At 36.6% G+C, this 26368-nt stretch overlaps 1 protein-coding gene and 1 pseudogene across 8 annotated transcripts in view; one reads left to right on the plus strand and one right to left on the minus strand.

The window, feature by feature from the left end:
* The window catches only part of CNOT4 (CCR4-NOT transcription complex subunit 4), a 115549-nt gene that overhangs the window by 84782 nt on the left and 4399 nt on the right, over window positions 1–26368 (plus strand). For 6 of the 8 annotated variants that reach the window (XM_016121091.2, XM_036230869.1, XM_036230870.1 and 3 more), the window contains one exon: window positions 38–535. In XM_016121091.2, coding sequence (XP_015976577.1) covers window positions 38–535 — 498 coding nt within the window. Of the gene's footprint in view, window positions 1–37; window positions 536–5360; window positions 16693–26368 lie in introns of those variants that run through there. The other 2 variants (XM_016121097.2, XM_016121098.2) reach the window with 1 other exon arrangement.
* On the minus strand, window positions 18059–18177 carry LOC118610901 (annotated as a pseudogene).

Here is a 26368-nt window from a genome sequence, read left to right on the forward strand (position 1 = left end):
TGTATTTTAAATTCTTCACTAATTTTTTCCCCAACAGAAACAATCCCAGTAGCGTCCTCTACAGACTGGCAAGCAGCATTTGGCTTTGGTTCTTCTAAACAACCAGAGGATGACTTGGGTTTTGATCCCTTTGATGTCACTCGAAAAGCCTTAGCAGACCTGATTGAAAAGGAACTGTCAGTCCAAGACCAGCCTTCCCTTTCGCCCACATCTCTTCAAAACTCCTCTTCACACACTACAACCGCCAAAGGTCCAGGCTCTGGATTCCTGCATCCTGCTGCACCTACAAATGCCAACTCTCTCAATAGTACCTTTTCAGTCTTGCCACAGAGGTTCCCTCAATTTCAGCAGCACCGAGCGGTTTATAATTCATTCAATTTTCCAGGCCAGGCAGCCCGCTATCCTTGGATGGCCTTTCCACGCAATAGCATCATGCACTTGAACCACACAGCAAACCCCACCTCAAATAGTAATTTCTTGGACTTGAGTCTCCCGCCACAGCACAACACAGGTCTGGGAGGGATCCCTATAGCAGGTAGGTTCATTTATAGCCTTTGAGAATTTGTGAATAATTTATGCCTTCAGGTTATTGGGTGGTAGGGAGGGAACTTTTGAATAATAGAATTCTTATCATTAGTCTTGGAAATTTCTATGGGAAACGAAGTCATCATTATTATCTAAATTTTTTAAATTGGGTGGATGCCTTGTAATATTGAGCTTTATGAGGATGGTGGAGTATTATACCTAGTTACTGCTTGGAATCGTTTCACTTAATAGGATAGTTACCAATCTTGCATATGGCCTTTAAATACAAAAAGAAAAAAATGGGCTCTGAAATTATGATGCTGTAAAGTTCGAGACCATGGTAAAATTCTGATTATACATTCAAAAAGTACACTGGTTCAAAAAAAATTTTTTTAAGGATGGTAATTAGTGAGAACATGAGGGATAAAGCCACTCTCTACTTTTGGCAATTATTTATTTTGACTGATATATACACACACACATCAAAACTGATATATATTAATAAAGCACTTAATATTTGAGAACTCTGGTTATTAATGTTTCACAGACATACGTGCATAAGTATATTTTCTGTGAAAAAGGAATTTGTTCAAGGAGAGAGATTTTCCCTTTTGTTCTGTCACTTTTATTTTGGGGGGAAATATTAAGTTCTTATAAGTGATGCCAGAATACTTCTGGTTTTGTACTGCTACCCTTGAAGGTTTCAGAACTCTTGCTTTTTAAAGTCCCATATATCATTAGAACAAGTGACTTCTGTATCTAAAGCAATCATTCTTAGTAATAGTCTTCTTTTATTAATTTCATTTGGGCTTTAGAGATGATGGTTAAAACAGAGAGTTAGTTCTCTTCTGATTTCTCTCAAGTAGAATAGAATAGTCCCTCACTCATCTCTAATTCATAAAATTTATTATCCATTATCATAGCCTTAAGATATGGCATAGCACATTATTTTAATAATGTGCTATTACCAGCAGGGTGTTTGTTCTCCTGTTTTTAGCAAGGTTCATACATGAATTTACAGAGATCCATCAAAATTCTTTGGCTCTAATCTCTTTGTAACCAACAGAATTTCATTTTTAAGGCAAGAAGGTGGGTCGAGAGAATATTGTTTGTGGCTGTTGATACAGCGAAGTTAACAGTTGATGCAGTGAAGTTAATTTACATAATCTGGACAAATCTTGATGTTTGCACATCAGTGGGACTCATGGTATTTGTTTATTTGATATGGTGTAGGTAGTAGGTGATCCAGAGTGACATTTTTCAGTCCTCTTTTTCTGTATCGTATTCACTTACGAAACACTAAGTATTCAGTTACTGGTACTCCTTTTTTTCTTCCATTCAAGACAGCTTATTAGAGTGTAACTTTGTTTTGTTTTGTTTTATTAATTTAGAAATGTGGCATTGTAATTATTAGTGTATCTCATAATTTATTATAACATTAAAAGTTAAAGTTAAGTTCTAAATATTCTAAACATTTAAAAATAAGCTATTAAACCAATTACAGTAAATATTTGGGTTGCTGTTTGCCCAACAATGAACTAGGCTATGTGGGTAATACGAAAGAAGTATAAAATATGGCTACTATTTCCGGTTACTTAACAGTTTAGTTGAATAGATAAAAGTTAAGATTATTTATAAAAGTGGTAACTGTGATACTAGAATCTGAGAGCCATTAATGGAGCTTATAATTGTTGGGGAGCCTTCCTTGAAGAACTAGAAATGATCTGTACTATGGTATCTTGGATTGAGGTTAGCAAGAGGAACAGAGAAGGACCTTTTATGTTGATGGAAATGCTTGAATAAAGGCCTAGAGGCAGGAACTGCCTTCTGTAACAAGACGTGTTTCGTGTATTGTAGAGAGAGAGTGGATGAGAAGGCAGAATGCTCAGATAGCCAGGCAAAACAGCATGGACTTGATATGATAAGAAGGAGGATAACTTTGTGGAACTCTAGTTCTTAGCTGTTTTTATTGTGTACTTTTATTTGACTTTTATATGACTGTTATATGTTCTTCCAGTTTTATGGTTATCACGTTGTCCATTAGCACAGAAAGAGCATTTTTGATCCAGATGTTTCAAGCCAGTAGGTGTTCTAGAAATGCCACAGCGATGATGAGTAATCACTACTTTGTGAGAATAGTTGTCCTCATGTTAGTCATTTGAAATCTTCATCTAAAGTAGAGATAGACTTTATGGAAAAAAAGTGTGGCATTAAATTATGGTCTTATCTTTGTGGATTTTCTTTTAACATATGTTCAGTCATAGAGCATAAAATACTTTTTTTCTCCAGAAATTCTAAGGTCACCAAATGTAGGTTCTGAAACATTGTTGTATTTTGTGGGAGATGGGGAGAGTTCGTTATTTCAGTTTTTTAGTTTTTGACTATACATACTTGCTTGGTATTTAAATGGTCACTTGTGATTAAGGTTATTATTAGATTATTTTTAAGGCTCGCTGACTAGAGAAATTTTAGTTTTAAGGTACCAAAATATTTAAAATTGTTATTAAGAATCCTCTTATGGCCTATAAATATTTGGCAGATACATCAGGAAGCTGAATGTACTAAGCTTCAAAACAGAATAGCTGTATAATTGTAGTAAGATGATGTAGGATTTTCAGTAACAAAGCTGTGTCTAATTTGAAGCAATTTAATACCTAGGCAATATCTGCCTTCCCCACCCTGAGTTCTAACTCAGTTGTACTTGAGTCAAAATGTTAAAATAGGCTCAACTTTGTATCCTGCAATGAATAAATATTATGGTATCTTACACAGGGCAGCTTTCCTTAAGTGCTTCATAATGGAGAGTACAAACTGCTTTGGTGAGAGAAGCCATTTTAAGAGATGCTTAGACAATATTCTGTGCTGGAAAAAGCAGGTGTATTTATTCTTTAGATATATAGAAGAAAGTAGGATGGGTCCCTGGCTCTCAGGAGCAAATACCGAAATGTGTCAGTCACCTACATATATATCATTTAGATACCATATCTATATTATATGTGTGTATTTAAATTTTTAGTTTTGCTTATTTCAGTTAATTATTAAAAATTGATATATCTGAAACCTATCATGGGAAGGATAGTTAGTTACCAGAGGTTTGACAGAAATGTGGCTTCCATTTCCTTTGCCTAATTGAAAATATTTTTGTGTTTAAAATTAGCTATTGGGAGAAATTTTTTTTAGCAGCATTTTCTTGGCAGCACATTTGGTTTGTTAAATTTAGAAGGATTTTTGAAATATTCTTGGGAGAAACTTTGATTAGTGGGCAGTTATAGTAAGTCCATTCAGATCATTTTTATTATTGGAACCATGTGCTTTTGTTTTAAAAAGTAACTTGTCTGGTCCGAAAAAGTGACTTATCTTGTCTAGCTCCTCATTTTAGGAATGGCAAAACTGTGTGCCTGAAAGGTTAAATAATTTGTTAAAGGTCACGCATTAAGTTAGTAAGAGAATTAGCATTAGAACCGGATCCCAAATTCAATAACTGAAATGTTTTTCCACTACAACATAGATGTTCTCCTTCATAAATGACGATTACTGGCATGTACCTTAAGTTGGCTTTCTTCCCTTAGTTATTGATTTTTGCTCTCACACACTTGCAGGTCCCTTTTTTATCAGCAGTATCTATTTATGAGACAATTGACCCAGCTCAGGGATATTGCCAAATAGGATGAAGTTTATTGACTTGATGAAAGTTAATCATCTGCTTAGTCCTCCTTAGGTACCATGTTCTCACCAAAAACTCTAGTATCAAATTTCCTTTATACACCCTTATGGCTTTGTACTTGGGTTTATAGAATCTCTGCCAGTTTACTGAAAAACTATAAAATAACCTGTTCTGAAGACTGAAAATCCTTTTTTTCTTGTTGTCAGTTAAGCTATCTTTCCAAATGTAATTTTGCAGATATGTTTTTCAAGGAATTCTGCCAAGATGTTTTTATTCCATAATGCTAAAAATTATTTGGAAAACAAATAATAAAATAGTCTGTGAGCATTGTTGTTTCAAGATATACTTAGAAAAATATTTAAAACTGTTTAGGGTTGGATTTTTTTCCATGTTTTTGACCATTCAGTTTTACTTATGAGAGGACATTTTTCTTTCAATTTTCTTTGTTTCTGAATTAGCTCTTTTAACAGTGACTTGAATGAATTTGAGTCATATGTGAAACAAGTCACTTGTAGTCAAATAATTATCAATTATAATTAGGAGAACTGAGCTCATTTCATGTATAGTTCCCTTGACCTAGAAGTAGTCATCTCGCTTTCAGTCAATTGGATCATTGTATTGTGAGTATTTTACTGTTTTCTAATTACCTCAGAAGTACACATTAAATTTTAGATGCGGTATGGTAATTTACTAAATATATTTATATCTTTTTATTTCTCTTTTCTAAACATAATTTCTGCTTTTAAAACATGGATTTTATTTTTCCCTTTTAAAAATTACATTTTCATTTCTGTGAATTTAGTTTTAATTTTTTCACAAAATACTACTATTAGCAATATCTGTATTTTATAAGGGGTCCAATTGGCTTGGAAAAGAATGGCTTTCCTGGTCTCTTTTTTTTCTCTTTTGTATATTTATAATTCTAAATCTATTATATTTGTTCTCATATCTGACATAGTATTAAATTTAAGGGTGTGTTTAGAGTGTAACTACTTTCTAGATACTTGATAAGTTGATATTTTAAAATTCATGTCTTGTTTCACACCCGGATTCCAACCATTAAGCATGTATTTTATATTTGTATCAATATTCCAAATATTGAAATCATTTTTAAAGGGACTGTTAACAAATCTAGTCACCCGTAACTAGACCATGACTGACTTTTCCACAGGGGAAGAAGAGGTGAAGGTTTCGACCATGCCACTGTCAGCCTCTTCCCATTCATTACAACAAGGACAGCAGCCTACAAGTCTCCACACTACTGTGGCCTGACAACAGAACTGAGAGGAGAGGATTAGACTCTGGGGTGCTTGCATGGGCAACCGGATTTTTGCATGATTCCTTTCTGATTTTGCATTTAATGTATACACCCAAAAGAGCCAATATAAACGTTCCTCATGCCTACAACTAGTGTGTTAACTCATAGTTGCTGAAGTATTTCTTCATTAGGCCTTTAACACAGTTTATTAGCATAATAATTTTGACATTGTTTCTCATGAGTGATACTATTTTTAACTCACACAAATAAACTTGTAGTACTAATTAAGATCCCAGATGAGATTAGCTAGAATTGTTCTTATTTTGGCTCTATTATTGAAAATATACAAAGATAATGGTAGTTCCTTGTTTTCTGATTTGTGAAAAAATGATAATATCCTAATATACTCATGAAAGTTTGACAATTAAGAAGATAATGTCTTATTGCATTTTTTGAATACTTGAGAAGAATACACATAAAACAAAATTGGTGGTGTCATTTAATGCTCAGAAGGATGTTGTCAGCAATTGTTTTTAGTTGTATGGATTAATATCCTATATTATGCATTACATGTTTAGAAACTGTTTTTGTTCTTTCTCATTTGCACATTTGCACTTTCATTTTGAATGGTTGTTAATTATATAGAGATGGTTAAAAGATAATTATTATAGACAAAATGCAATATAATCTCTTTTCTAATGCACTGCCTAGTATACCAGGAAATGCCTCAGAAACAGAATTTTAACTTACAGTTGATTTATCAGAAACTTGAATTTGGAGTAAATGTTGTATGTGAGAAGCAACCATAGTATAACTTTTTTTTTTTTTTTTTTTTTTTTTAACAAATGGTACTTCTGTGGGATCTGTTTGGAAATTTCATTGTTCAATAATTGAAATGTGATAATAAAACTGTATTACAAGTACCTGACCAGAATGAGACTAAGGTGGAAGAGAAGAGATTGGGGATCCTCTAAAATTAGGCCACGTAAGTTGTCATGGATAATTTCAGTTACTCACAGAGAATAGTGGAGTACTATATTAGAACATAATGTGAAGTGGTACTTTTTGATAATACAAAAATTTCTTGCAATAATTTAAAACCGATAATGAAAGACAATAAACTGAATTCAATTCTGAGCAGTGGAAGAAAGAAGATTCAGAAAACACGAACTAAATTAAGCAATTGGGAGAAAGGGGAAAATCAGAGCTCCTCTTGAGGTTTTCAAAAAGCAATTATGACTTAAAAGATTTGCCTTAATTTGTTAAAATATTGAAAGAGTAACACGAATACTCCACCTCCCCCCACTCTCCCCCCCCGCTCCCCCCAAAAAACGAAAAGCCTAGAGATTTAAAATAATGACAGAGCAGTGTATAAGGAGATGATACTTAATATGTTGGATTGGAATTTTCAAGGTTACCTCTCTATATAAAGTTTGATTACTTTCTCTTAGATCTGATACAACAGATTAAATAGCTTTGTCCTGAGGTGTATTGGAAAATTAAAATCTATTCTTAGATATTCTTTGATTTGCTTAACTGAGAGTGGAGAAACAGCTACTTATCTAGCCATTTAAATTATTTTTGTGAAATTCTGCATAAATGACAATCTCATTTTTTAGAAATGACTTTAGGACAACATTATAAGAAATTTAGAAAATATAAATAAAATATTATAGATTTATTAGACAGAAGACTTTTATCATTGGCTAATTATGGTTTTATTTTTGCGGTAAGAGGCAAAGACTTCCACTTAAGGTGTCTCGTGGTGGCCGAGGCTCTTGGCCTTTGTTAGCTTGGGCTGCCTGTAATGTAGCTTACTGACACACAGCTTTCTCCAGCCTTCAGCACAAGCCTCTCATCTCCTGGATCTTCTTACAAAGACAGAGAAGTTAACTCCTATTTACTTCTCTGTTTTGAGAGATATACCTGTTACACAAGGATTCTTTCCCGTAGTAGCTTTCTCTCTTTCTCATTCCACCAGTGCCAAAAAACTGTCACATAGTTTGCTCAGACTCGCCAGAACCGAGAACTGTCTTCCTTCCTGCTTCTCCTTTCTCCCCACTTTCGTACACACCATGTGTCAGGACAGTGTTTTGGGGGCAGTTAGGCTTCTACTTACATATTTTCACATAGAAAACTAAAGATTATCCTTTAACTAACTTTGTGATTCTGAGACTTTGTAAACCTAAGAATACTAAGCCTCATAGTTTTGCTTACTGAATATTTCATGTAGTATTTTTTTAAAATAAAGTCTTAAAATCATAGTCACATTAATTATACTAAAGTACAGAAGAAATTACATGTAGAGGAAAGCACCACTTCACATAGCAAATATATCAATGAAACCAAGTGATGGTAAAGAATGAGAAATTTTTTGAAAAAGCTTCATATTGTTTCTGATAAATTCTTGCATGTTTGATCTATCATGCACAAGGGGAATTTTCTATGCTTTTACATACTTAACCTTTAAAAAGTGACTGACTGGTCTGTTCCTTCAGTCAAGAGTTATACCTGGAGTCCAGAACTTTTTGGACATACTTACAAAGTTATGAACTTGTGTGTATGTACATCTGTCCATTTTTTTTTTTCAGGGGAGGAGATCCATAGTTTTTTGATCTGTAAAAGGTTTGATGACACCCCCAAGGAAAAAAAGGAACTTCTGCCTTGAAATGTTTTTAATGCCACCCTAGGAACTAGAGACCTACACCGATCATGTGATGAATGTCAGACGCCTCTTTATTTCTTAAAGATTCCATTAGAAAATATTTTCTGATTAATAGTACTTTCTTTTTCATTCTGCTTTTCATTTTGTTTTTCCAGGTGGTGCTTTTGTTTACTCTCCCCTTATTGCAACAAAGCATTAATTAAATATTTGAGTGCCGTGGGTGACTTGAGCTCGATCTTGAGGAACATAATGTGTAAAGTACAGATCCTGTTATCAAGGATAACAGTCTAGCAACAGTTTTATTTCAAATTATTTTTATAAGATCGGCTCTTGATACATCTTAACCACAAGAACAGCTGCAGTAGTCCAGATGTATTTCATTATTTATCACTCTGACAGTGGCAACAAAGGGTATTGAATACTAATATTTGAAATTTTTAAAAATTAATAATTTGGCAGAAGTAAAAAAAAAATCTTAACAGAGAAGACATACATTCATTATTCTAATTTAAATATTTCTTAGTTGTGTGTGTATGCTCATGTTTCTTATTTTTAGCATCTTGGAGCTTAAGTGGAGCTTTCTATATACGTGTTTTTTAAAGAAAACAACTTTAATGCATTGTGTTTGTCACATTTTTACTGACATGGCTCCTATTTGCATGGTATTCCAAGCACCTTCAAGACTGCCCAAGCCCTTCTCTGCTGTGACACAGATTTGTAGGGAGCCACCCACACAGAGGCATTGCCTCAGAAATTAGAAAGCCAAGAGAAAGGAACGAATTGCAGCTGCATTAAAATCTTAGAGAATGAACACCACTGTGTTACTTACGCATACATAAAAACTGTGGGGCAGTTTTTCCTGTGCCGAGTCATAAAGTTTTGAATTTTTGTTTATTTGATCAGGAAGTTTCTCTAAATATGCTTAATTGGCTTTAGGATATGGACATCGTACAATTGAAAACAATAACGTCTTTTAAAAATTCTTATATATTAAAGAGGTGATAACCCCAAATATCACATATATGTCTTTTTCTGCAAATTATGACCAAAGTCAGTTATCTGGTGTCAAGCCAGCCCTTCTGCCCTGAGTGCTGGGCCCCTCTCTCAGCCTTTTTATCTGAGTGCTTACTACATTGTCTCCTTGTGCTGAATAAAAGGCAGTAATAGATGTAGGTATCACACATGAAATGTTTAGTGAACTAGTCAGACACTATGCTGATACAAAAATAAGAATGGGAATTAGAGAAGGAAGTTATTGTGAACTAGTTCAAGGAAAGGCTTCATTAAAAGTATGGGGCTTTTTTGTTTTGAAGGATAGCTGAAATTTAGGTGACGAGCGTGGTGGGGAATACAGTAAAAAGAATAGATTGAACAGAGAATTCGAGACAGATTAGCATGATCTGTAGGGGTTAGGAGGAAGGACAGTGAGGAGATGGACACTTACCTGAGGTGTACAGGTTGTAAGAAGGTGGGACACGTGTGCAAAGACCTTGAAAACTAGGAAGAAGAGTTCAATCGATGTGGACGTGGTTGGTGGTAGAGAACTATAGGGTCTCTGGTAAAGATGTAGCTTGATTGCAGCATTTTGAGCAGATTAATTTGGTATACGTTTGCTTGAAATTAGGACCAGTTAGGAAGCAGTTCTAGTATGTCATTGTTGCTGGCCAGTGCAAAATAGATGAGCTGAACTAGAACAATAATAGTAGAAATGGAGAAGAAATGATGAGTTAGAAATCAGAAAAGATGAGATCTAAGAAAAGGCCTTTGGGTTTGGGGAAGTCTCTAGTGACTTTTAAAAATGTAACTTTCATAGAAAGGTACAGATAGAAAGCAGATTCATAGGATTCCTGAAGAAGAGGCAAGAGTATGGATGCAGTCAGTAATCATTGGCTGCTTACTTGAGACATTTAGCAACAGAGGGAAAGAGAAAAACAAGATGCTAACTAGATAGGTTGGTAGATCTTAGAAGTCATTGCTTAAGATAAGTGAGATACCTAAATATTTAAAGACAGAACATATAGAGCCAGTTGAGAGGAAGATATAGACAATGCTGAAGAGAACATAGGCTAATCAAGTAGAGTAACTGATTTTTGTAGGTGTTTGGAAGGAGGTAATCTCCTGAGTTGGGGTTAGGTAATGGATTTAGCTTTAAAGAGGTAGGATATATTTTCTGTTACTTGTAAGAACAATCAAAATCCAGGTGAGAGAATGTGAGATTATAGAAAAAGAATAGATGAAGGGGCTTATGTCAAATGTATATAGTTTAAGAATAGGGGTGAAAGAGTAGAGTTGGGAGCCTATAAAGACAGCAGATGAAATAAATCTATGAGAATAAGCCTGGAAGTGCATGGGAAAGAAATTAACAAATTGTTGCATAAAGACAAGGAGGTCTAAATATGTATGGTTTTGTATGTTCCTCTGGTTGAGCACAAAGCATCAGGAGTAAACAAAGCAAATATTGAGAGTTTGGTTAGAAGTTGAAGAAGAAAAGACACAAAGTTATTCAAGAAGACAATATCGAAATATCTAATCTTGTGGCCGAGAAGGCAGGGAAGAACCAGTGGTGTCAGTGATTTTAGATTTTGATAAGGACAAAGAGCACGGGTATGGTGGTGTTAAGGGAACAGATTAGGAGACTGGTTAGTGTGATGGCCGCTTAGTGTTGAATGATGACTGAGGACCAGAGAATGGATGGTAGATAGATATCTTAACATTAGGTCTGGGGTTCGGAAAGGTTAGCTTTCGTAACCCTTGTGGTCTCTTCCCTTCCCGTTTTCCTGCCAGTCCTTAAGAGTGTGAAGTTAGACTGTATGAGAGAGAATTATAGAAAGCATGGTATTGCTTGGGGGACTCCAGGGTCAGGTTTCCTCTAAGTTGAGGGCTATCCAAAAGAAAACTTCCCTCAATAGAATGAAGAATTCCTTCCTCAAAGCGCGTAGGAAGTTGCGGAAGAAGGGGAAGGCCTGGGAAAAGCCAGAGATGAGATTGGACAGGTGGAGGTAAGCCCAGTGAGTATGAGGGATTGGTAGACATGTTACTTAGGATGGGAAGGATTTAAGTTAGAGGGAGTAGGTATGGCTTATGATGAGTCTGATAGTTGAGAAGTCCATATTACTGGTATGAGCTTTTCTCTCCTGAGCTTGCATAGAAACTGGAAAGCATCAGCTTTCCACCCACATGGGGAAAGTATCTCTTCTTACTTAGTTGAATTAGGTCATTCTGCTTTTCTTTATTGGAATTAAAAGCAGTAGATTGGTGAAGAGTAGAGAGGAATGAAGCATTTTATCATAACTGGTTATGAAAGCATTTGAAGAGTTTTCCCTCAAAGAGAATGTGTCGTATGAAAAGATACATGCCTGCAAGTTACTGGACTAATCTACTCTTGGTCCTTGTATTTCGTGTATTTAGATGTGACCTTTAGGAAAAATTGCCGAAGATGTAGTGGAACAGGGACGGAGATACAGAGATACAACATATTTTTCCTTCTCATTCAATTAATAGCAAATATGGCTAGTTTGGAAGCACCCTTAATTTCCTGACACTAAAATATTTTCAAACTCACCGGACTTGTACCGTACCTGTAAGCTATCAACTATGACATTTAAAAATGATAATACTTCAAAGTACAAGTCATCGCTCCAGAATACTGTGCGTGTGAAACCGTGCCGAATGATGGGGAAGCCGCTGCTGCCTGGGTCTCCCACCTGCCCTGTGGTTCGCTGCCGTTGGTATCCTTAGCAACCTTACGTTTCTGGGCAGGCCAGCCATTAGCTTCTTTAATCAGGAGCTTTCCCTAAAGATTCACTCTTGAGAATTCAAGATTCATTAAGGAGAATCTATTCTGTACGCTGGGTTTGAGTTATACAGAAATCTGGTTTACACACCTGTTAGGTACCTAGAACTGAAGGCAAACCTAAGCAGGCTTAGCCGCTTGAGAATATGACCGAAGTACCTAGAAGTTCCATGAAACAGCTGGGAACTGTTGTACTTGAGAACCAATTCATTTTCTCCAGGTTTCCTCAGACCAAAGAGCTGTTGACTTTGCTCTTAGTCCACTTCACATGTTAACAGTTATTCTAAGGGTTCCTGGGAGCTCCAGACTGGCCTTGGAAAATATCATGCTTAGAACAGCTTTGTCGTTTGATCCCGTCTTTGGTACTCAGACCCAGTATTATGCTCTATTACAAAGCAACACCTCCCCCCCCCCCCAAAGCTTGTTTTCACCCCTTCGTTTAATTTATAAATTAAAATTGGGGTGAAATTCATGTAACACAATTAACTTCTTTAAAGGGTACAATTCATTGGTCCAGTACTGTTCTTTAACTATCTCAATGTTAAAATAGCAGAATAAATAACCCACTCCAACGGTGAGAGTTTTGGTCCATTCTTGTGAAGGCTGTGTGGCAGTAGCTGCGTCCAGACTCGGTGTTTTACCCAGTAGGCTGAAAGGCAAATGTTACACCTTAAAATATTCCGCACTTCCTCACAGCAGTACTACTTGAGTTGTGGGTCAAGGAACTTTTATACCCAACCCTGCTTAAGAAAAGGGGGAGGGGACAAGAAGCTGTGGGCAAGAGACCCTTAAGATACTTGCTTCCCTGGGTGGGTAAAAATGTTTGAGGCAGTCATCTGAATGATTTTGAAATCACCATAATAATAGTCTTGCTGTCTTCATGACAGTTGATCAGCATTATGTAAAGAAGTTTTGCTTTGCAAAGTTAAAGTACAAGCCTAACTCTCTGGGTATGAAGTTGAATGTGTGTGTGCATGTGTGTTGCTTTATATATAGTAATATTCATTTAAATCCTCTACTTTTAAATGTAGCAGAGGAAGAAGTGTCAGGCCATCTCTCTGTGACTTTTCATGTGTTCATCACTATCGTGTTCTGATTAATTGATATGTTCAGGATAAATGCTGTGCTTAAATTCCAACTTTCTCTAAATAATTTTTTAAAGAACTAAAGACCCGATTTAAATGCAGCGAGATTACAACACTGGTGCCCACCTCACCCCTGGACACGTTTTGTCTGATCAAGTATTTATATAGATTTCTCTCATCAGTTTTCACTCTGACCACTAAGGACACCCATTCCATGTCACACTCCTTGGGAAAACCTAACAAAGTGGTAATAAAGGATTTGTGTTAGAATCATGAAATTTCAGAACTGTGAAGTATCTAACGTAGTCTTTAACAATTTTCCTTTTAAACACCAGAAGATAATGATAATAATAAACAAGGCTCAGAAGGATTGTGATTTGCCCATAATCACATTGTAACAATTTAAAGTTCTGTTAGCCTTTGCCATCTGAATTTGCTTTCATACATGTAACTCTAGGAGAAAAAATAACTTCAATATTCCAAATATATCTCTTCTCTAAACTTTGTCGTGTCTTACAGTTTGATTATTATAGTAGTTCTCACAAGTCGAGGGCCTTCAACTGTGAATAGCAGTGCAAATAACATTGCACTACCGCCAACTATTAACATTGCACTACCGCCAACTATTATCACAGCTCCTGTAAGTTGTCAAAACAGCCTTGCATTAAATGTGGCCTAGTGGTCCTGGAGTAGCTTTAGCAGGAGGGAAGTGTAACCTCATGGGTACTCTTAAAGTAGACTTAAAATAATTACCAATGTCAGAACCAAAATCAGTAGTAAAACAGAGGTGGAATTAAATGGACCCCGGATTTTTCTACAGTACCAGAACATTTAAGAACTAACATGCATGGCACTAGACTGGTGATATCTTTAATAATACAGAATGGAAAAAAAATCTTACAGTAATGGCACCAAGATGTACCACACCCAGACTAAAGGTGATCTCCGATTCATCTTCCGAGAGCTACTCTATGCTACACCATGTAAAATGATAGCATATCTCATTTATTTTAAATCAAGGAGGTTGTCGTTTTCAGCGTAATGAAACAGGGAAAGCTCCACAAGGATTTAAAGATGATAATACCATCACCATTCTCCAAGAAGAAATGCAGGAAAGCTGACTGCAATCAACTTTTATAGCCTAGTGCTGTTTCCTAACATGGTGAGATCTTATCCCAAGGACTTTGCCAGCACTTATGCGCTAACAGTCTTGCGTACTGAAGTAATGTGTCCATGGAACAGAACTCGGTGATCTGGAACATTACCGGAATGTTTTAAAACATATATTGGCATTTGCAAGAAGACTGACATCCTGAAGCTGTTTTTTCTGTATTACACCCACAAATTAAGCATCCAGCCAAAGGTAAAGGAGGCCCTGGGTTATGACTTCATCAACCAAGTAGGAAGGTTTCTTACTGGCTTTAAGCTGAGTGTTGGGCTACGAGTTTCACTTACGTTTTCTCTATTTAAAAATGTAAGTTTTATTAAAATTGATGATTATAGCCCTTTCCCCTCACTCTCTACCCCCATTTAGGGTAAGATTTGGGAACCAGTCTGTTTCTTTTTACTTCTAAACTGTTAACATTCACTAATTAACCTCACCATAGTCCTCCCCACTCCCAGAGAGGTATGATAACATTCCTTGCTCAACTTTTAGTATAGTCACTACTGCTAGGTCTAAACTCACAAGATCTTACCTGTATTTCAAATGGTAGGTGATTGGAATTAAAGCTGTTACTAAAATAAGCAAAGATCTTAAATAACCTCCAGAGAAATACACACAACCATACAACCTTTGTTGTATAACGTCTTTCAGGTTTTAATCTTGACCACCATGAGTCTCGTTCTGATAGCTTCGGCTCACCTCTCTGTCCCATTTCTTTTTCTTTGGACGAAGAAATTGTTTCTTTGTCTGTGTAACTTAACAACAATTAGAGGGGGTGATCTCGACTGGACCTAGATGTCCACTACCTGTGTGATTCTCTGACAGGATCCCTTAGAGGCCTGAATTTTCCCTTTTCAAAGGAGAAGGTTCTGTCCCTATCAGGCTACCGAATCTCTGTGATCAATTATCTCCCTAGCAACCAGTCTGCTGTCTTCCAACTGTTTCCAAACTGGCTTTTGATTTTAAGTGATCATAGTCTTTTCTCTTCTGCTTTTAAAACAATACTTTTAAACAAAGTGTTGTCTGGGTTTCAGGGTAGATTGAGAAACAATCATTTGGCACTGTTAAATGTCAAATTGATAAAAGTTTTTTGACATTGCGAGACTGGTGGTATTTACTTTCTCTAGCTTCCAAGTTATTCTAGCTTTTTAAAAATCACTTAATACTTCTAGGTAATATGACTAAAATTCAGTGTTTTTCAAATGTGTGTGACTTTTAACAATTTTTTTCCTTAAAAATGTTCTAGTTAAGTATAAAGCTCCAGTGGTGAAAAAAGAACTGTAGTTTCTAATTTATATCTGAGAATGCATTCATCTGCCCTTCCTTGTTTACTTCCTGCCTTCCTTCCTTCACAGTAAGACTCAACACTTATTGAGAATTGGTTCTGTCAATACTCTCTTGCAATCTTTTCCAAATTCAAGTATAATAAATTATAACTAAGGATGAACACTTAAATAAATGAGTATATGGTTTTTAAAATAAATATGTGTTTTAAATCCTTTTTAAACTAAGACTCCTTCATGAACTAGTGGTGAACATATATAAGTCTTTGAATTCATCAGGGTATTGAAAGGATATATTCTTATTAGGACTAATTCTTCTAAGATCAAGACGTGGAAGTTGGAAGCAAAAAATTTTTTATTTTCTCTACTTAGTGAATAAATAGGAGAAAAAGTAAAATAGTCTTTTTATGTTCTATATTACATAGCTGAAATAGTTAAATTTCAAAACACATACTTGTTTTGAAAAATAAAATACTTATGTATAACACAGCCTTAACACCAACTTTAACACCTATCTCTTGGCTTGGATAAATAGTCCAGTGAGAACGTCAGCTCTTAAGAGTCAACTCTTGGTCTGTTGGGCTGGAAATATCTATCACTGTGATTGTACTCATATCTGTTTCATTTAGTGTTAGTATAAAACACTGAGAAAGTTACTTCATTTCCTGAAATAATTTTTTTCTGAAATTAAGAAATCAAGTTATTGTTTTAATGCTTAAAAACATTTTCTAAAAATGAAGCTCTTAGCTGGATTATGAAGAATTCTTCCATTAAAATCATGTTTCAGAGCATGGATAATTTTAGTCTTTAGTATTTTCGTGACTTTGATTTATACTCTTAAGAGCCATCTCTCAGAAAAAGATAAGACTGAATGATTTTCACTGTTGAAATGAAAGTGAGCTGTATGATCAAATTGAGTAAAAAACTGGATTTGAAGTATTTAATAACTTTTAGAAAATTTGGAAATCTTTTAATTTGGAAAATTATTAACATCAGAAATCTAGGAATTTCAGTAGTTGTATAACCATAGGAGATTTGCTGGGTAGGCAGCAAAATACTTTGGTCTGAATGTGAGCCTGAAGAGGAATTTATCCCCCACCCTCATTAAATATTTTATTGATGTCAAACTATCAAAAGCTATCACTGACTTTGTTCAGAATGGCCAGCTTCCAATGATCTACTAAAGAAATGTAAAAACAAAGTAGAACAGCATGACTTTTAGCAGGTTGCTGCAGAATATTATAGCATCAAACACCAGAGAAAATGATAGAGAGTAGAAATTCAATGAATGTTCATCGAATGAAAGCTAATGTTTGAGAGAGTAATGTTAGTTTTTGCTTCTGGAGACCTGTGAAGCCTGGATCTCTTTTGTGTTACGTCTGGACTTTTGGAAGCTTTTAATCAGATTCATTTGCACATGAGTGCTGACTTACATCTTGGTTGTATTGTGGCAGTCAGTGTTAAGAGTCCCCTCATCACTCCGTGAATCAGCCCTTTTCTTTTTTCTTCATTACCTCCTAACTCTGGAAACTTCAACTCTTGGCTTTTCCTTGTTTCCCCAAGACCAGCTCCCCATCACACAAACCTTAAAAAATTTTACCTGTTAACACTTCTTAACTCCAGTTTCTCATCTGTGATTCTCTCTCTCTTCCCCCTACTTTCCTAAGTAGGAAGAGTCTTAAAGGTGCTTGTAATTGTTAATTTTTTCTTGGTTAAACCAAAATCTTTTTCCCATTTGTACTTCTGGTTAAATATGTGAAAGCTTGTCTAGTGATTTCTTAGATGTAGGTGAAAAATGCTTAAGTTTTCCCAACCATTCCATATTTAACATGGTTTCTCGTTCTCTCTGTAGTCCAGTTCTCCTCTACATGTATTTCGACTTGACAGTGAATGCCTTTCTTAAACTACGAAGCACACACTGTAATATAATAACCCAAATGTGATTAGATAATGACTTACTTTTTGATTAAAACTATTATTACTAATATTTGAATATTTCTTTACAGTTGGCAGAATTTTTTAAATAAAAACATTTATGAGGTTAATATTATCCCCATTTTGTGAATGGGGAAACTAAGGCTCATTTGCGATTTGCCTAGTGTTATACAATTGCCGATTTAGACATATCAGTTTCCATGGTCTTAATGTTGCCTTTATAGAAGTTCTATTACCCAGTCGTCATATCACATGTATTATAAGCCTGTTAAGGTCTTGTAGGCTAGACCTTTTTTCATACACACGACTAGTAAATTAGAATCTTCCATCTCGTGCTTTGCTAATGCATTTGTAGGCATCCAAATATATATATTTGTTAAATTTTTATGTGTTTGGATTTGATGTAGAGTGTATCTTATTTATGTGTCACCATCTTACAAGTTTACCTTATGAAAGAACTATGTGGTTATAAAGTGATAGATAAATGTTAGTAGTAACATTATTAATAACATTAATAAATATTCAAAGAATTTAAATTTCAAGGATTTAAATTTGAAGAATTTAAGAATAGTTTCAGTTTTACTTTTTTTCTTTTTTTTTAGGCGAGTCAACCCTTGGTTGACCTCACAGATTGCGAGGACCTTGTCAGCTTACAATCCCTTATTTTATTTATCTAATTTTTTTGCACCTACAGCACCTGGTCTTCCTAGGTGGTCTCCCATCCAAGTACTAACCAGGCCTGACCCCGCTTAGCTTCCGAGATCAGAAGGGATCCGGCCTGTTCAGGGTGGCATGGCCATAGACAAGAATAGTTGCAGTTTTAATTATAGATTTTGTCATCTCTAGAATTGGCTTTCATTTGCATATTTAAGTTAACTTCATGGGTTTTGTTAAGTATAATAAAAAGCATGGAGTCAAAAGATAGGCCAAGTAGTAACTCAGAAACTTTTAGACCAACACACAGCATCTTAAATTCTGTGAAAATTAATCTCAACTTTGCTGGAATCTGTGCCATACTCTATTATCTTATCCCAAAATGTTACCATCAGAAAACTTATCAGAAACAGCTGAATTCAAGGTATATTTATGACACCCTAGGAAGCCTACCTAAAGAATAAATTACTTTGATATGATTGGTTCTTTATGGAAATGCATTTTCACTCCCATTGATCACTCTGTGACTTTTGTTTTATGTAATCGGTGTGTCACTGAGATGGGACTGGAGCTAGCCGCTGTCTTTGGGCGTGGGCAGGGAACAGAAGAGGAAAGGAAATGGACCAGGAGTTACAGGAGGAGGACTTTCCCAATGGAAAACAATCGTCAGTAGAACCTGCCTCCCTGACTACTTGTTCCACTTCAAAATTAAAATTTAACTTCCTGTGTATTTCAGTTAGAAGGGAACCGAGGCTCTAGCCAAATGCTACATATTATTTCTCACGAAAAATGCCCCTGAACACAAGCAATAGAGCAGTGCTTGCTTAAACCTATCATAGTCATTTCTAAAAAAATCATCCAGCTTCTAATCTGTTTCAGAATTTTCCCAAGAACTAATAAGCATGTAGCTAATAGAGTCTGCCATTCCTCCTTTTCTGGCATTTCTCTTAACAGTGGTTTAATACCCTGGGATAGAATTATTTTGTGCCTAGAGATTTTAAACTTATTTAAATTGAGTTCCTTTACTGTCTTTGCGTCTCTACTGACAGTTCTCTTCTATGCGTTGCTTTATCTGTCCTTCCTGGTCTGAGGATTGTGTGCTTTTTTATAAAGAAGATGGAAGGAAGCAAAATGGAGACGGAACTACTACGTACCTCTGTCTTCCCTTGGGGCTTAACATTGTAACAGGTTGAGTAGTGACTTTTCCTAACTTTCTATTCGAATTTAGCTTTTCGTTGCCTTCAGCATTTTTCCCAAGCTTCAGTCGTTATGGATTCTGATTTTAATCCTCAAGGATTATAATACACTTATATACAGGTAGGTTATATACCTCCGTTCATCTTTTCAAGTATAATCCCATGAGATTCTGTGCAACAACTGTTTTTTTTTTTTTTTTTTTTTTTAGATTTCTTCCCAGTTTGTTTTCCTTACTAGAATCATTATTGCATAGTCAGAATGCCATATTTTAGCATCTTCTGTGGCCTAAGAAGCACTGCTCCCTGAAACTATGGGACCACCCTGACCACCCTTTTTTGTCCTTTTGTGAAAAGCTGTTATCTCAGAAAACCTAGAAGCAAATGTCCGGGGTTGTGCATTTAGGAAGCTTCAAATACCTCGTGAGGTTCAGATTCAGGTTCAGGAATCATTCACTATATGCAAAGAGGATTAAATCAAGGCCCATTTCCTGGAGGAGCTAGCAGTCTAATAGGAAAAATTTTTGTGTAAACGGGTGATTGCAATACCCTGTGGTAATTGCAAAAATAGCCAGCATGCCAGCCAGCCAATTCTTACTCCTGCTTCTCCAAATCCTAGAATTATGTCACATACCCTTTAGGGCTTCTATCATGTTCTCAATAGCCAACCAGGTCTTTGCTGGTCACAAGTCTAAAGTATAAATTTTCCTCCTCGTTTCCACCTTGAGAAGGATAGGTAGCAGGAAGTGAATTTTATCAGGTTTTTTTCTTCCAGCAGATTTAGACCTCAGGTATTAGGGTCGTTGACACCCTTCACATCTCTGCAGTTTTATCATTTGTTTTGGTGGCATCACATTCTGGTGATCTGTATGTCCTCTCCTGAGTGACAAGCTCCCTTGACCATCTTTGGATGTCCTCACACAGCTTTGCTCACAGTCAGTGCTCAGTTTTGTACTCACTTAAATGCCACCTTCCGTGCCTCAGGTTTTAGATTGTATGCATTACTTATATTGGATTTTTGACCTTCCCTATCATTTAGCTCTGTTTGTGCATTCTGGTTTAGGTTCCCTCTAATCCAGGCTATACTGCTTCTAAGAATGTATTTGATCTTTTGCATTAAATTTTGAGTTTACTTTTCCCTTATTCTATACATAGCTTTATATTGAGAATTTTTCCATAAGTTATTTTTTTTGTTTGTTTTTTAAATAGATTCTGCTTCCTTACATTCTTCATTAAACAAACATGTAGATGCTTTCCTGGTTCCCATGAGATCTGATTCTCCCCCAAAGAGAATTATAGATCTAGGAAAGTACACGCCGCACTAAACACAACTACTTGCATTTTGAAATGTCCCCACTATGTGCGTGAGTAGCTGCGCCTGCTGTTTTCTGTTCCGTGTGGAATGCCCTTTCCTCTTCTCTATCAGCTTCTCCTCCTCCGAGCTTTTCCGGTTCCTGTTTATCCTGCACGTAGAATAGCAGAACTGTTCGTTTTCTTCTTTATGCCCTTTTATACCAGAATAGCATTTGTAATCACAGAGTGTAGTTTGTAGGCATGTCTGCCCTCCCCTTCTCTTGGCCTTTGAGACCTGCCAGGATAAGGATTGATTAGTAATGCGCTTGATGGCGAGAAGAAATGCTTTAGAGTCAGACTGGGTTATGCTGACTTCGGCAGTTTTTAACTGTACAACTTTGGGCAAATTTCTTAAACTACCAGAGCCACTCAGTCTCCTTGTTTATAAAATAAAGTTAATACTTAGCTCATTGGATTATTGTTACTAAAGTAATCACGTACGAAACGTACAGTGAGTGGCCAAATAGTGTCTAGTGTAGAAAAATGATAGACTATAGTTAATAGACCTGTTTATCCTGTACACATAATATTAAAGTATCTTTTTGAAATTTTTCTTATTTCAATAATTATAGTGTGTTGGATTTGAAAAATTATATTTTGCAAATTATATTTGCTTCTGTTTTGAAAACATCATCTTAGTGGTTCCTTTCTCTCAGTTTACATGCAGAAAATCCCTTTGCACCCTAAGTTAGCTGATTGCAGAAGGATTTGCATCTCTGTGGCAAGAATTATTTGATTCGTAGCATTATACAGATATGCGTTAAACAGGATTTTGGAGGCAAAGTGATTTTCCAGCTTCTGTCAAGTTCAGCTTTCAGTTCAGCAGATTCTGAGGATATCTTGAAGCATGTCAGTTTCTAAGACACTGAGCTACATGCTGAAGAATGTACAAAACATGGAGACCTTCCAGTAGAGTTGTGAGGGAGAAGACATGAATACATGTGGGGTAAGCAGTAACTACAGTAGATGTCACGGCAGTTTGCTGCCAGATGAGGGTGGTTCAGACCGTAAGTGCTGTCATCTGGAATGATCTGAGTGGAAGAGAAAAGACTTAATAGACTTGTGGATGATTGCATAAAAATTGAAGAGATCAGGAAAGCATTTGAACAAGGAGAAAGACAGGAAGTAATGACAGAGTCTAGAAAGCACAAATCACATTCTCTTGGCCTCTCTTCTTTATGTCGTTCTGCGTCTAGTGGGAATACATTTTACCTTTTGATGTTGTCGTCATTCAAGTTACCCTGTCCTCAGAACTTTTTTTTCTTTGAGGTCTTAGAATTTATCACTACTTTCAGGTCTATTAAACCCTTAAGATTTTGTCTGTGCCCCAGCAAATCTGCTCTGCAGTACTGGTCTAGCTTGCTTCAAGATAAACATAATTTTAGAAATTTGAGTGTCAAACTATTTGTTTAGGTAGGATAACCGGTTTTCATAAACAATCTGATGTTATAAATCTGTTTGAAAGAATCCGTTCACATAGTAGTCATTTTCACTGCAAATTGTAGGTAATAAATTGAAATGATTTTTGTGGTTGTCCTGAAGTACAGCATGCCGGTATCATGAAGGCTTTCTTTCAGGTTCTTATAGGAGCAATTCTGAGTGCTCTTTAATGTTCAGTTTAACATACATGACAAGCATAATTTGTTTACATTTGAGTTGCTAGAGGTATGTTGTTGAAGTTGGAGAAAGCTTTGGCTTTCTTAAAATCATACTGATGGAGATGGACTGCGGCCCAAAACTGATAGGAAGTAATATATAACAGGGTGAGGTGGGTGTGCGCGTAGAGAAGGGTGTAGTGGTGTGGTGTCCTGTGTCCTAAAAATGTATGCCAGACCTGAAAATCTGGCAAGGAGCTATCATAATGGGAACCGGATTTCTGATGTACAGCCGCTTGTACCAAGAAAGACTTGTTAATAACCCAACCACTGGAGGGAGCCTCTGACTTTGAACTGTAAACTTTACAGTGTAAAGGATAGAAAAGGAAGATACACGCTTTTTAGAAAAGAAAAAAGATCAGGTCACAGATTCAGGCTTTTGGGGAATAACCATTAAAAAAAAAAGCTTAAAAACGGAAGAGCGGAATAATCTCTTCTAGGAATATTTTGTGACTGGGACTGACTACGCAGTTGGGGGCGGATTTGACCATTAAGAGAAGAATTTTACTTGAAGTAAGAGGTCTCTGGCTCTAGAGACTGCAGTCGAAATGGCGTAGCTTAAAGATCAGGGCCAAAGATGGACCAGCCATCCCTACCCAAACATGAAAGTAGAGAAAGTGGTGGATTTGTGAACTTAGTTGTATCCAGCTAGTTTACATAATGAGGCCTGCATGTTTATTGTTTAATGAAAAGACCTCGCAGGTGGGAGGGGAGGTGGGGGACCAAAAAGAAGGTAGAGGCAAGAATCCCAGGCGGAGACGGAAAATGCTGACCTACAGATTGGATCAGAGGAAGCAAATACTTGGAATCGCCCTTCGTTTCAGGGTTCCTCCTGAGTGTGCTTTCTCTCGCCGTGCTGTCGTTACACATAAATCTTCTGTCTTCGCTCCCAGCGGCAGATCTGGTTTTCCAAATATAATCTTACATGGTACCCTAATTATGTGAAATAGATGAAATCAGATTAAGGGTGAGGGGACATGTGTGCCCTGTCCCCCCCAGCTTCCTCCCCAGTGGCTCCTGAGATGGTTTTGCAGCCTGTGAGGCCAATTGAAAAATCATCCTCTCAAGTGAAGGTTTTATGCCTACTGGAAAAGCTCACTCTGGCTTGTTGTCACTAGTGACAACTTTTTATAAAGAGCATATTTTCCCACAATTTCGCTATGTTTCATAATAACTAACACATTGCAGTTTATCTGAGGAACAGAAAGGGAAGAAACCCGCTTGGCCACTCTCACGCCAACTGTGTCCTCTTGCCTAGGCCGTTTGTTTTTTCCTGCCTTACCGTTTTCTGTGAAAGGTCTCATGTCAGAACACGGCTTAATTTTGTCTTGAAATATAGTCATTGCTTATAAAATGTGGCTTTCTCTATACTTCCTACTAAGTAGTTGGACTAGTCTACTGTTGCGTGATAATACCAAAAGTAGTTTCAGCTTGTGGGTTTTCAGGCTCAGGGGGTCTGTGGAGTTAGTAACAACTCCGTGAATAAGCGAGAGCTACTGTTCTTCACCCACCAGCACATTGCCACACGTGTGCCTAACTGGCCTCTCTTTTTCCTATACTTTCATAGCATTTATTAATCTCGTACCACCCCAGGACGTTTCCTCGGCTGCTTTTTCAGATTCCTGTGGTTGAACTTGTCCCGTTTCCGCGTTGTCTCACCCTCTAGGTGCTAAGCTTGAGAACGGGAGTCATGCTTTAAATGCTTTGTCCCCTTTGCACGTACTCAGTAAATAGTAGCTTTGACTGTTACCTTGGCAGCCTTAACACACGCATTTTATAGTTTTTATTGTTGCTAAAAACTAGATTTGTCAGCTTGCTTAGTGCGCGATGATCGACTTGGTACAGACTGGGCGTGTTATTCTGCCAGCAAGCTGGCAGGATTTCAACTGTCATTTTTTCTTTAATACAAGGCGTCTGAGCTAGGTAAAGCGCAAGTGTGCTATACTGATGCTTCTTACACAATGGAATGAGAGAGTGTGGTCCATGGCATCGCGAAAGTACTCTAAATTTCTTTTGAGGTCTGTACTGAAAAATGAAACTACAAGCAACTTGACCCGGTCTCCCGCCCTCAAATTATTTAGAACCAAAAATAGTGTTTCATTGTACATATTTAAAAATTACAAATTAAAATTAATTTTTAACATAAAATATTGAAACGTGTTAGCAATCCTTTAAAAATATACAATCTTTTTCTAATGTGGTATACTACTACTACTGCTAACTGAATACTTTAAAAATAAAATCGCTGTCATTTTTAATATGAAACATGTTTGGTAACTTGATTTTCATTTGTACTTGGTCTTTTCTAGCCTTTCTTGTGGAATATGGAAAGTGCTTTCTCATATTTCATTTGTCTTTGCAATAGTTTGGTGGCGAAAAGGCTTATTAATTAGGTCGCGTCCACAGTGCTTCTGCGAGAATGCCGGGTGTGAGCCCTGCGTGGCCCGGGGCGGGCTCCTGTGCCTTGGCTTTTTGGAAAGTTTACTATCTGTTTAGCACTAGAGAACAAAATTGTTGATAGCATTTATCAGGTAATAAATGGGCTTCACGTGGCTTTTCTTTTTCCTATTTTATCTTTATCTTTATGAGACAATAAAGCAAGTGTTATTCCTACTTATGAAGTAAGGTTTGGAGACATTAAGAAAATGACTTATGTGTCCGAAGTTATATTAATAACCCATATGGAATTGCCTTATACAGTCCATCCGCAGTTTTCAAGCCCTTAGACCTACCGACTTGTACTCACTGAATTGTACACCAGTGTGAAGTTCTATAGAAAAATAAAGAGAAATGAAGCGGCATCTGGTTAGTCTAGTGGTCAAAGCCCTGGTACTATTTGAAAGGGAAATTGTATTCGATGAGATTATTTAGAGCCCCAGAAACAATGGAGTCTTCCTTCATGTCAGTGGTCCCCCACCAGTAACGGATTTGCCCCCCATGAGCCATTGGCAATGTCTGGTGGCATTTTTGGTTGTCAAAACGAGGGATGTGTATGCGCAGTACTGGCCTCTAGTGGGTAGAGACCAGGGATACTGCTAAAAACCACCTGTAATACATAAAACAGCTCCTACGACAAACAATTATATAGTCCAGAATGCCAATGGTGCCACGATTAATAAATCCTGCAGTTTGTATGGAAAGGAATGGAATTATAGAAAGGCTTCGCAGCTAAAACCAACTCGGGTCAGAGGCAGGGAGCTGGTAAAGAGGGTGATTTATCTGGATGGGATTATGATTTAACTGATTTTCTTTCTCTTGTCCTTTCTTTGTGCCAACACTTGGTATAGCCATAGTGGAAAAATAGTGAGGAAAACTTCTTTTGAGCTACTTGGAATAGTGGCCCCACTCCAGGAGGTGAAGATGTCAACCTACTTCCCTGTGACACTTGCAGCTTCCCTGTTAACTACTGACCCATGCTGTCAGGCTCCCAAGAAGTCTAGGGCATGTGACTTTTTTTTGGCCAGATGATATGAGTTACACAGTAGCTAATTTATTTCACAAGGTATTTTATAATCGTAATTTACCTGGAAGGATCTAAGTTTCTCACTCTTTCTCTATCACGTGCCACTCAAATCTCTTCGACACACTCTTGCTGGATTTCATTAGTCTAAAATCAGAGAAACATGTCTTTTATAAAAATAGACTTTATTATTTAGAGCAGTTTTAATTGAGTGGAAAGTAGAGTTCTCATATATCCCCTGCCCATGAACAAATGTCTTTTGACTTTATTATAATCTTAATTTTCAGATAAACTGTATGTAAGTGCTGTGCTATTCTGTTATGCAAACTTAAGGGCTCCTTAGTTTCAGTTCTCACTTAAATATAAAGCAGAAATCAGGAGGAAATCGGTCTCAGAGAGTTATGGATATTTTCTTTTTTGCTACTCTGTGGAAAAGAGAGACTTAAATTATCTGCATCTGAGGCTTCTTATTGACTGGCTACCTAGTTCCAGAACATTCACCTTCTCAAAATGTTTCCACATAGTTAAAGATCATCTTTTTTCTATCAGGGAGATTTTACATTCTTCCGAAGAAGTTTTCCTGTTTGGAGTTCAATTTCTGATTAACTGAAAACCATCTCAGGTTATTCAGTCTGATAGTTTGACTGCTTTATTTTTTTTTTACTTTTATTTTTATTTTT

The sequence above is a fragment of the Rousettus aegyptiacus genome, unplaced genomic scaffold (genome assembly GCF_014176215.1).
Source record: "Rousettus aegyptiacus isolate mRouAeg1 unplaced genomic scaffold, mRouAeg1.p scaffold_m13_p_13, whole genome shotgun sequence".
Classification (NCBI taxonomy): Eukaryota; Metazoa; Chordata; class Mammalia; order Chiroptera; family Pteropodidae; genus Rousettus; species Rousettus aegyptiacus.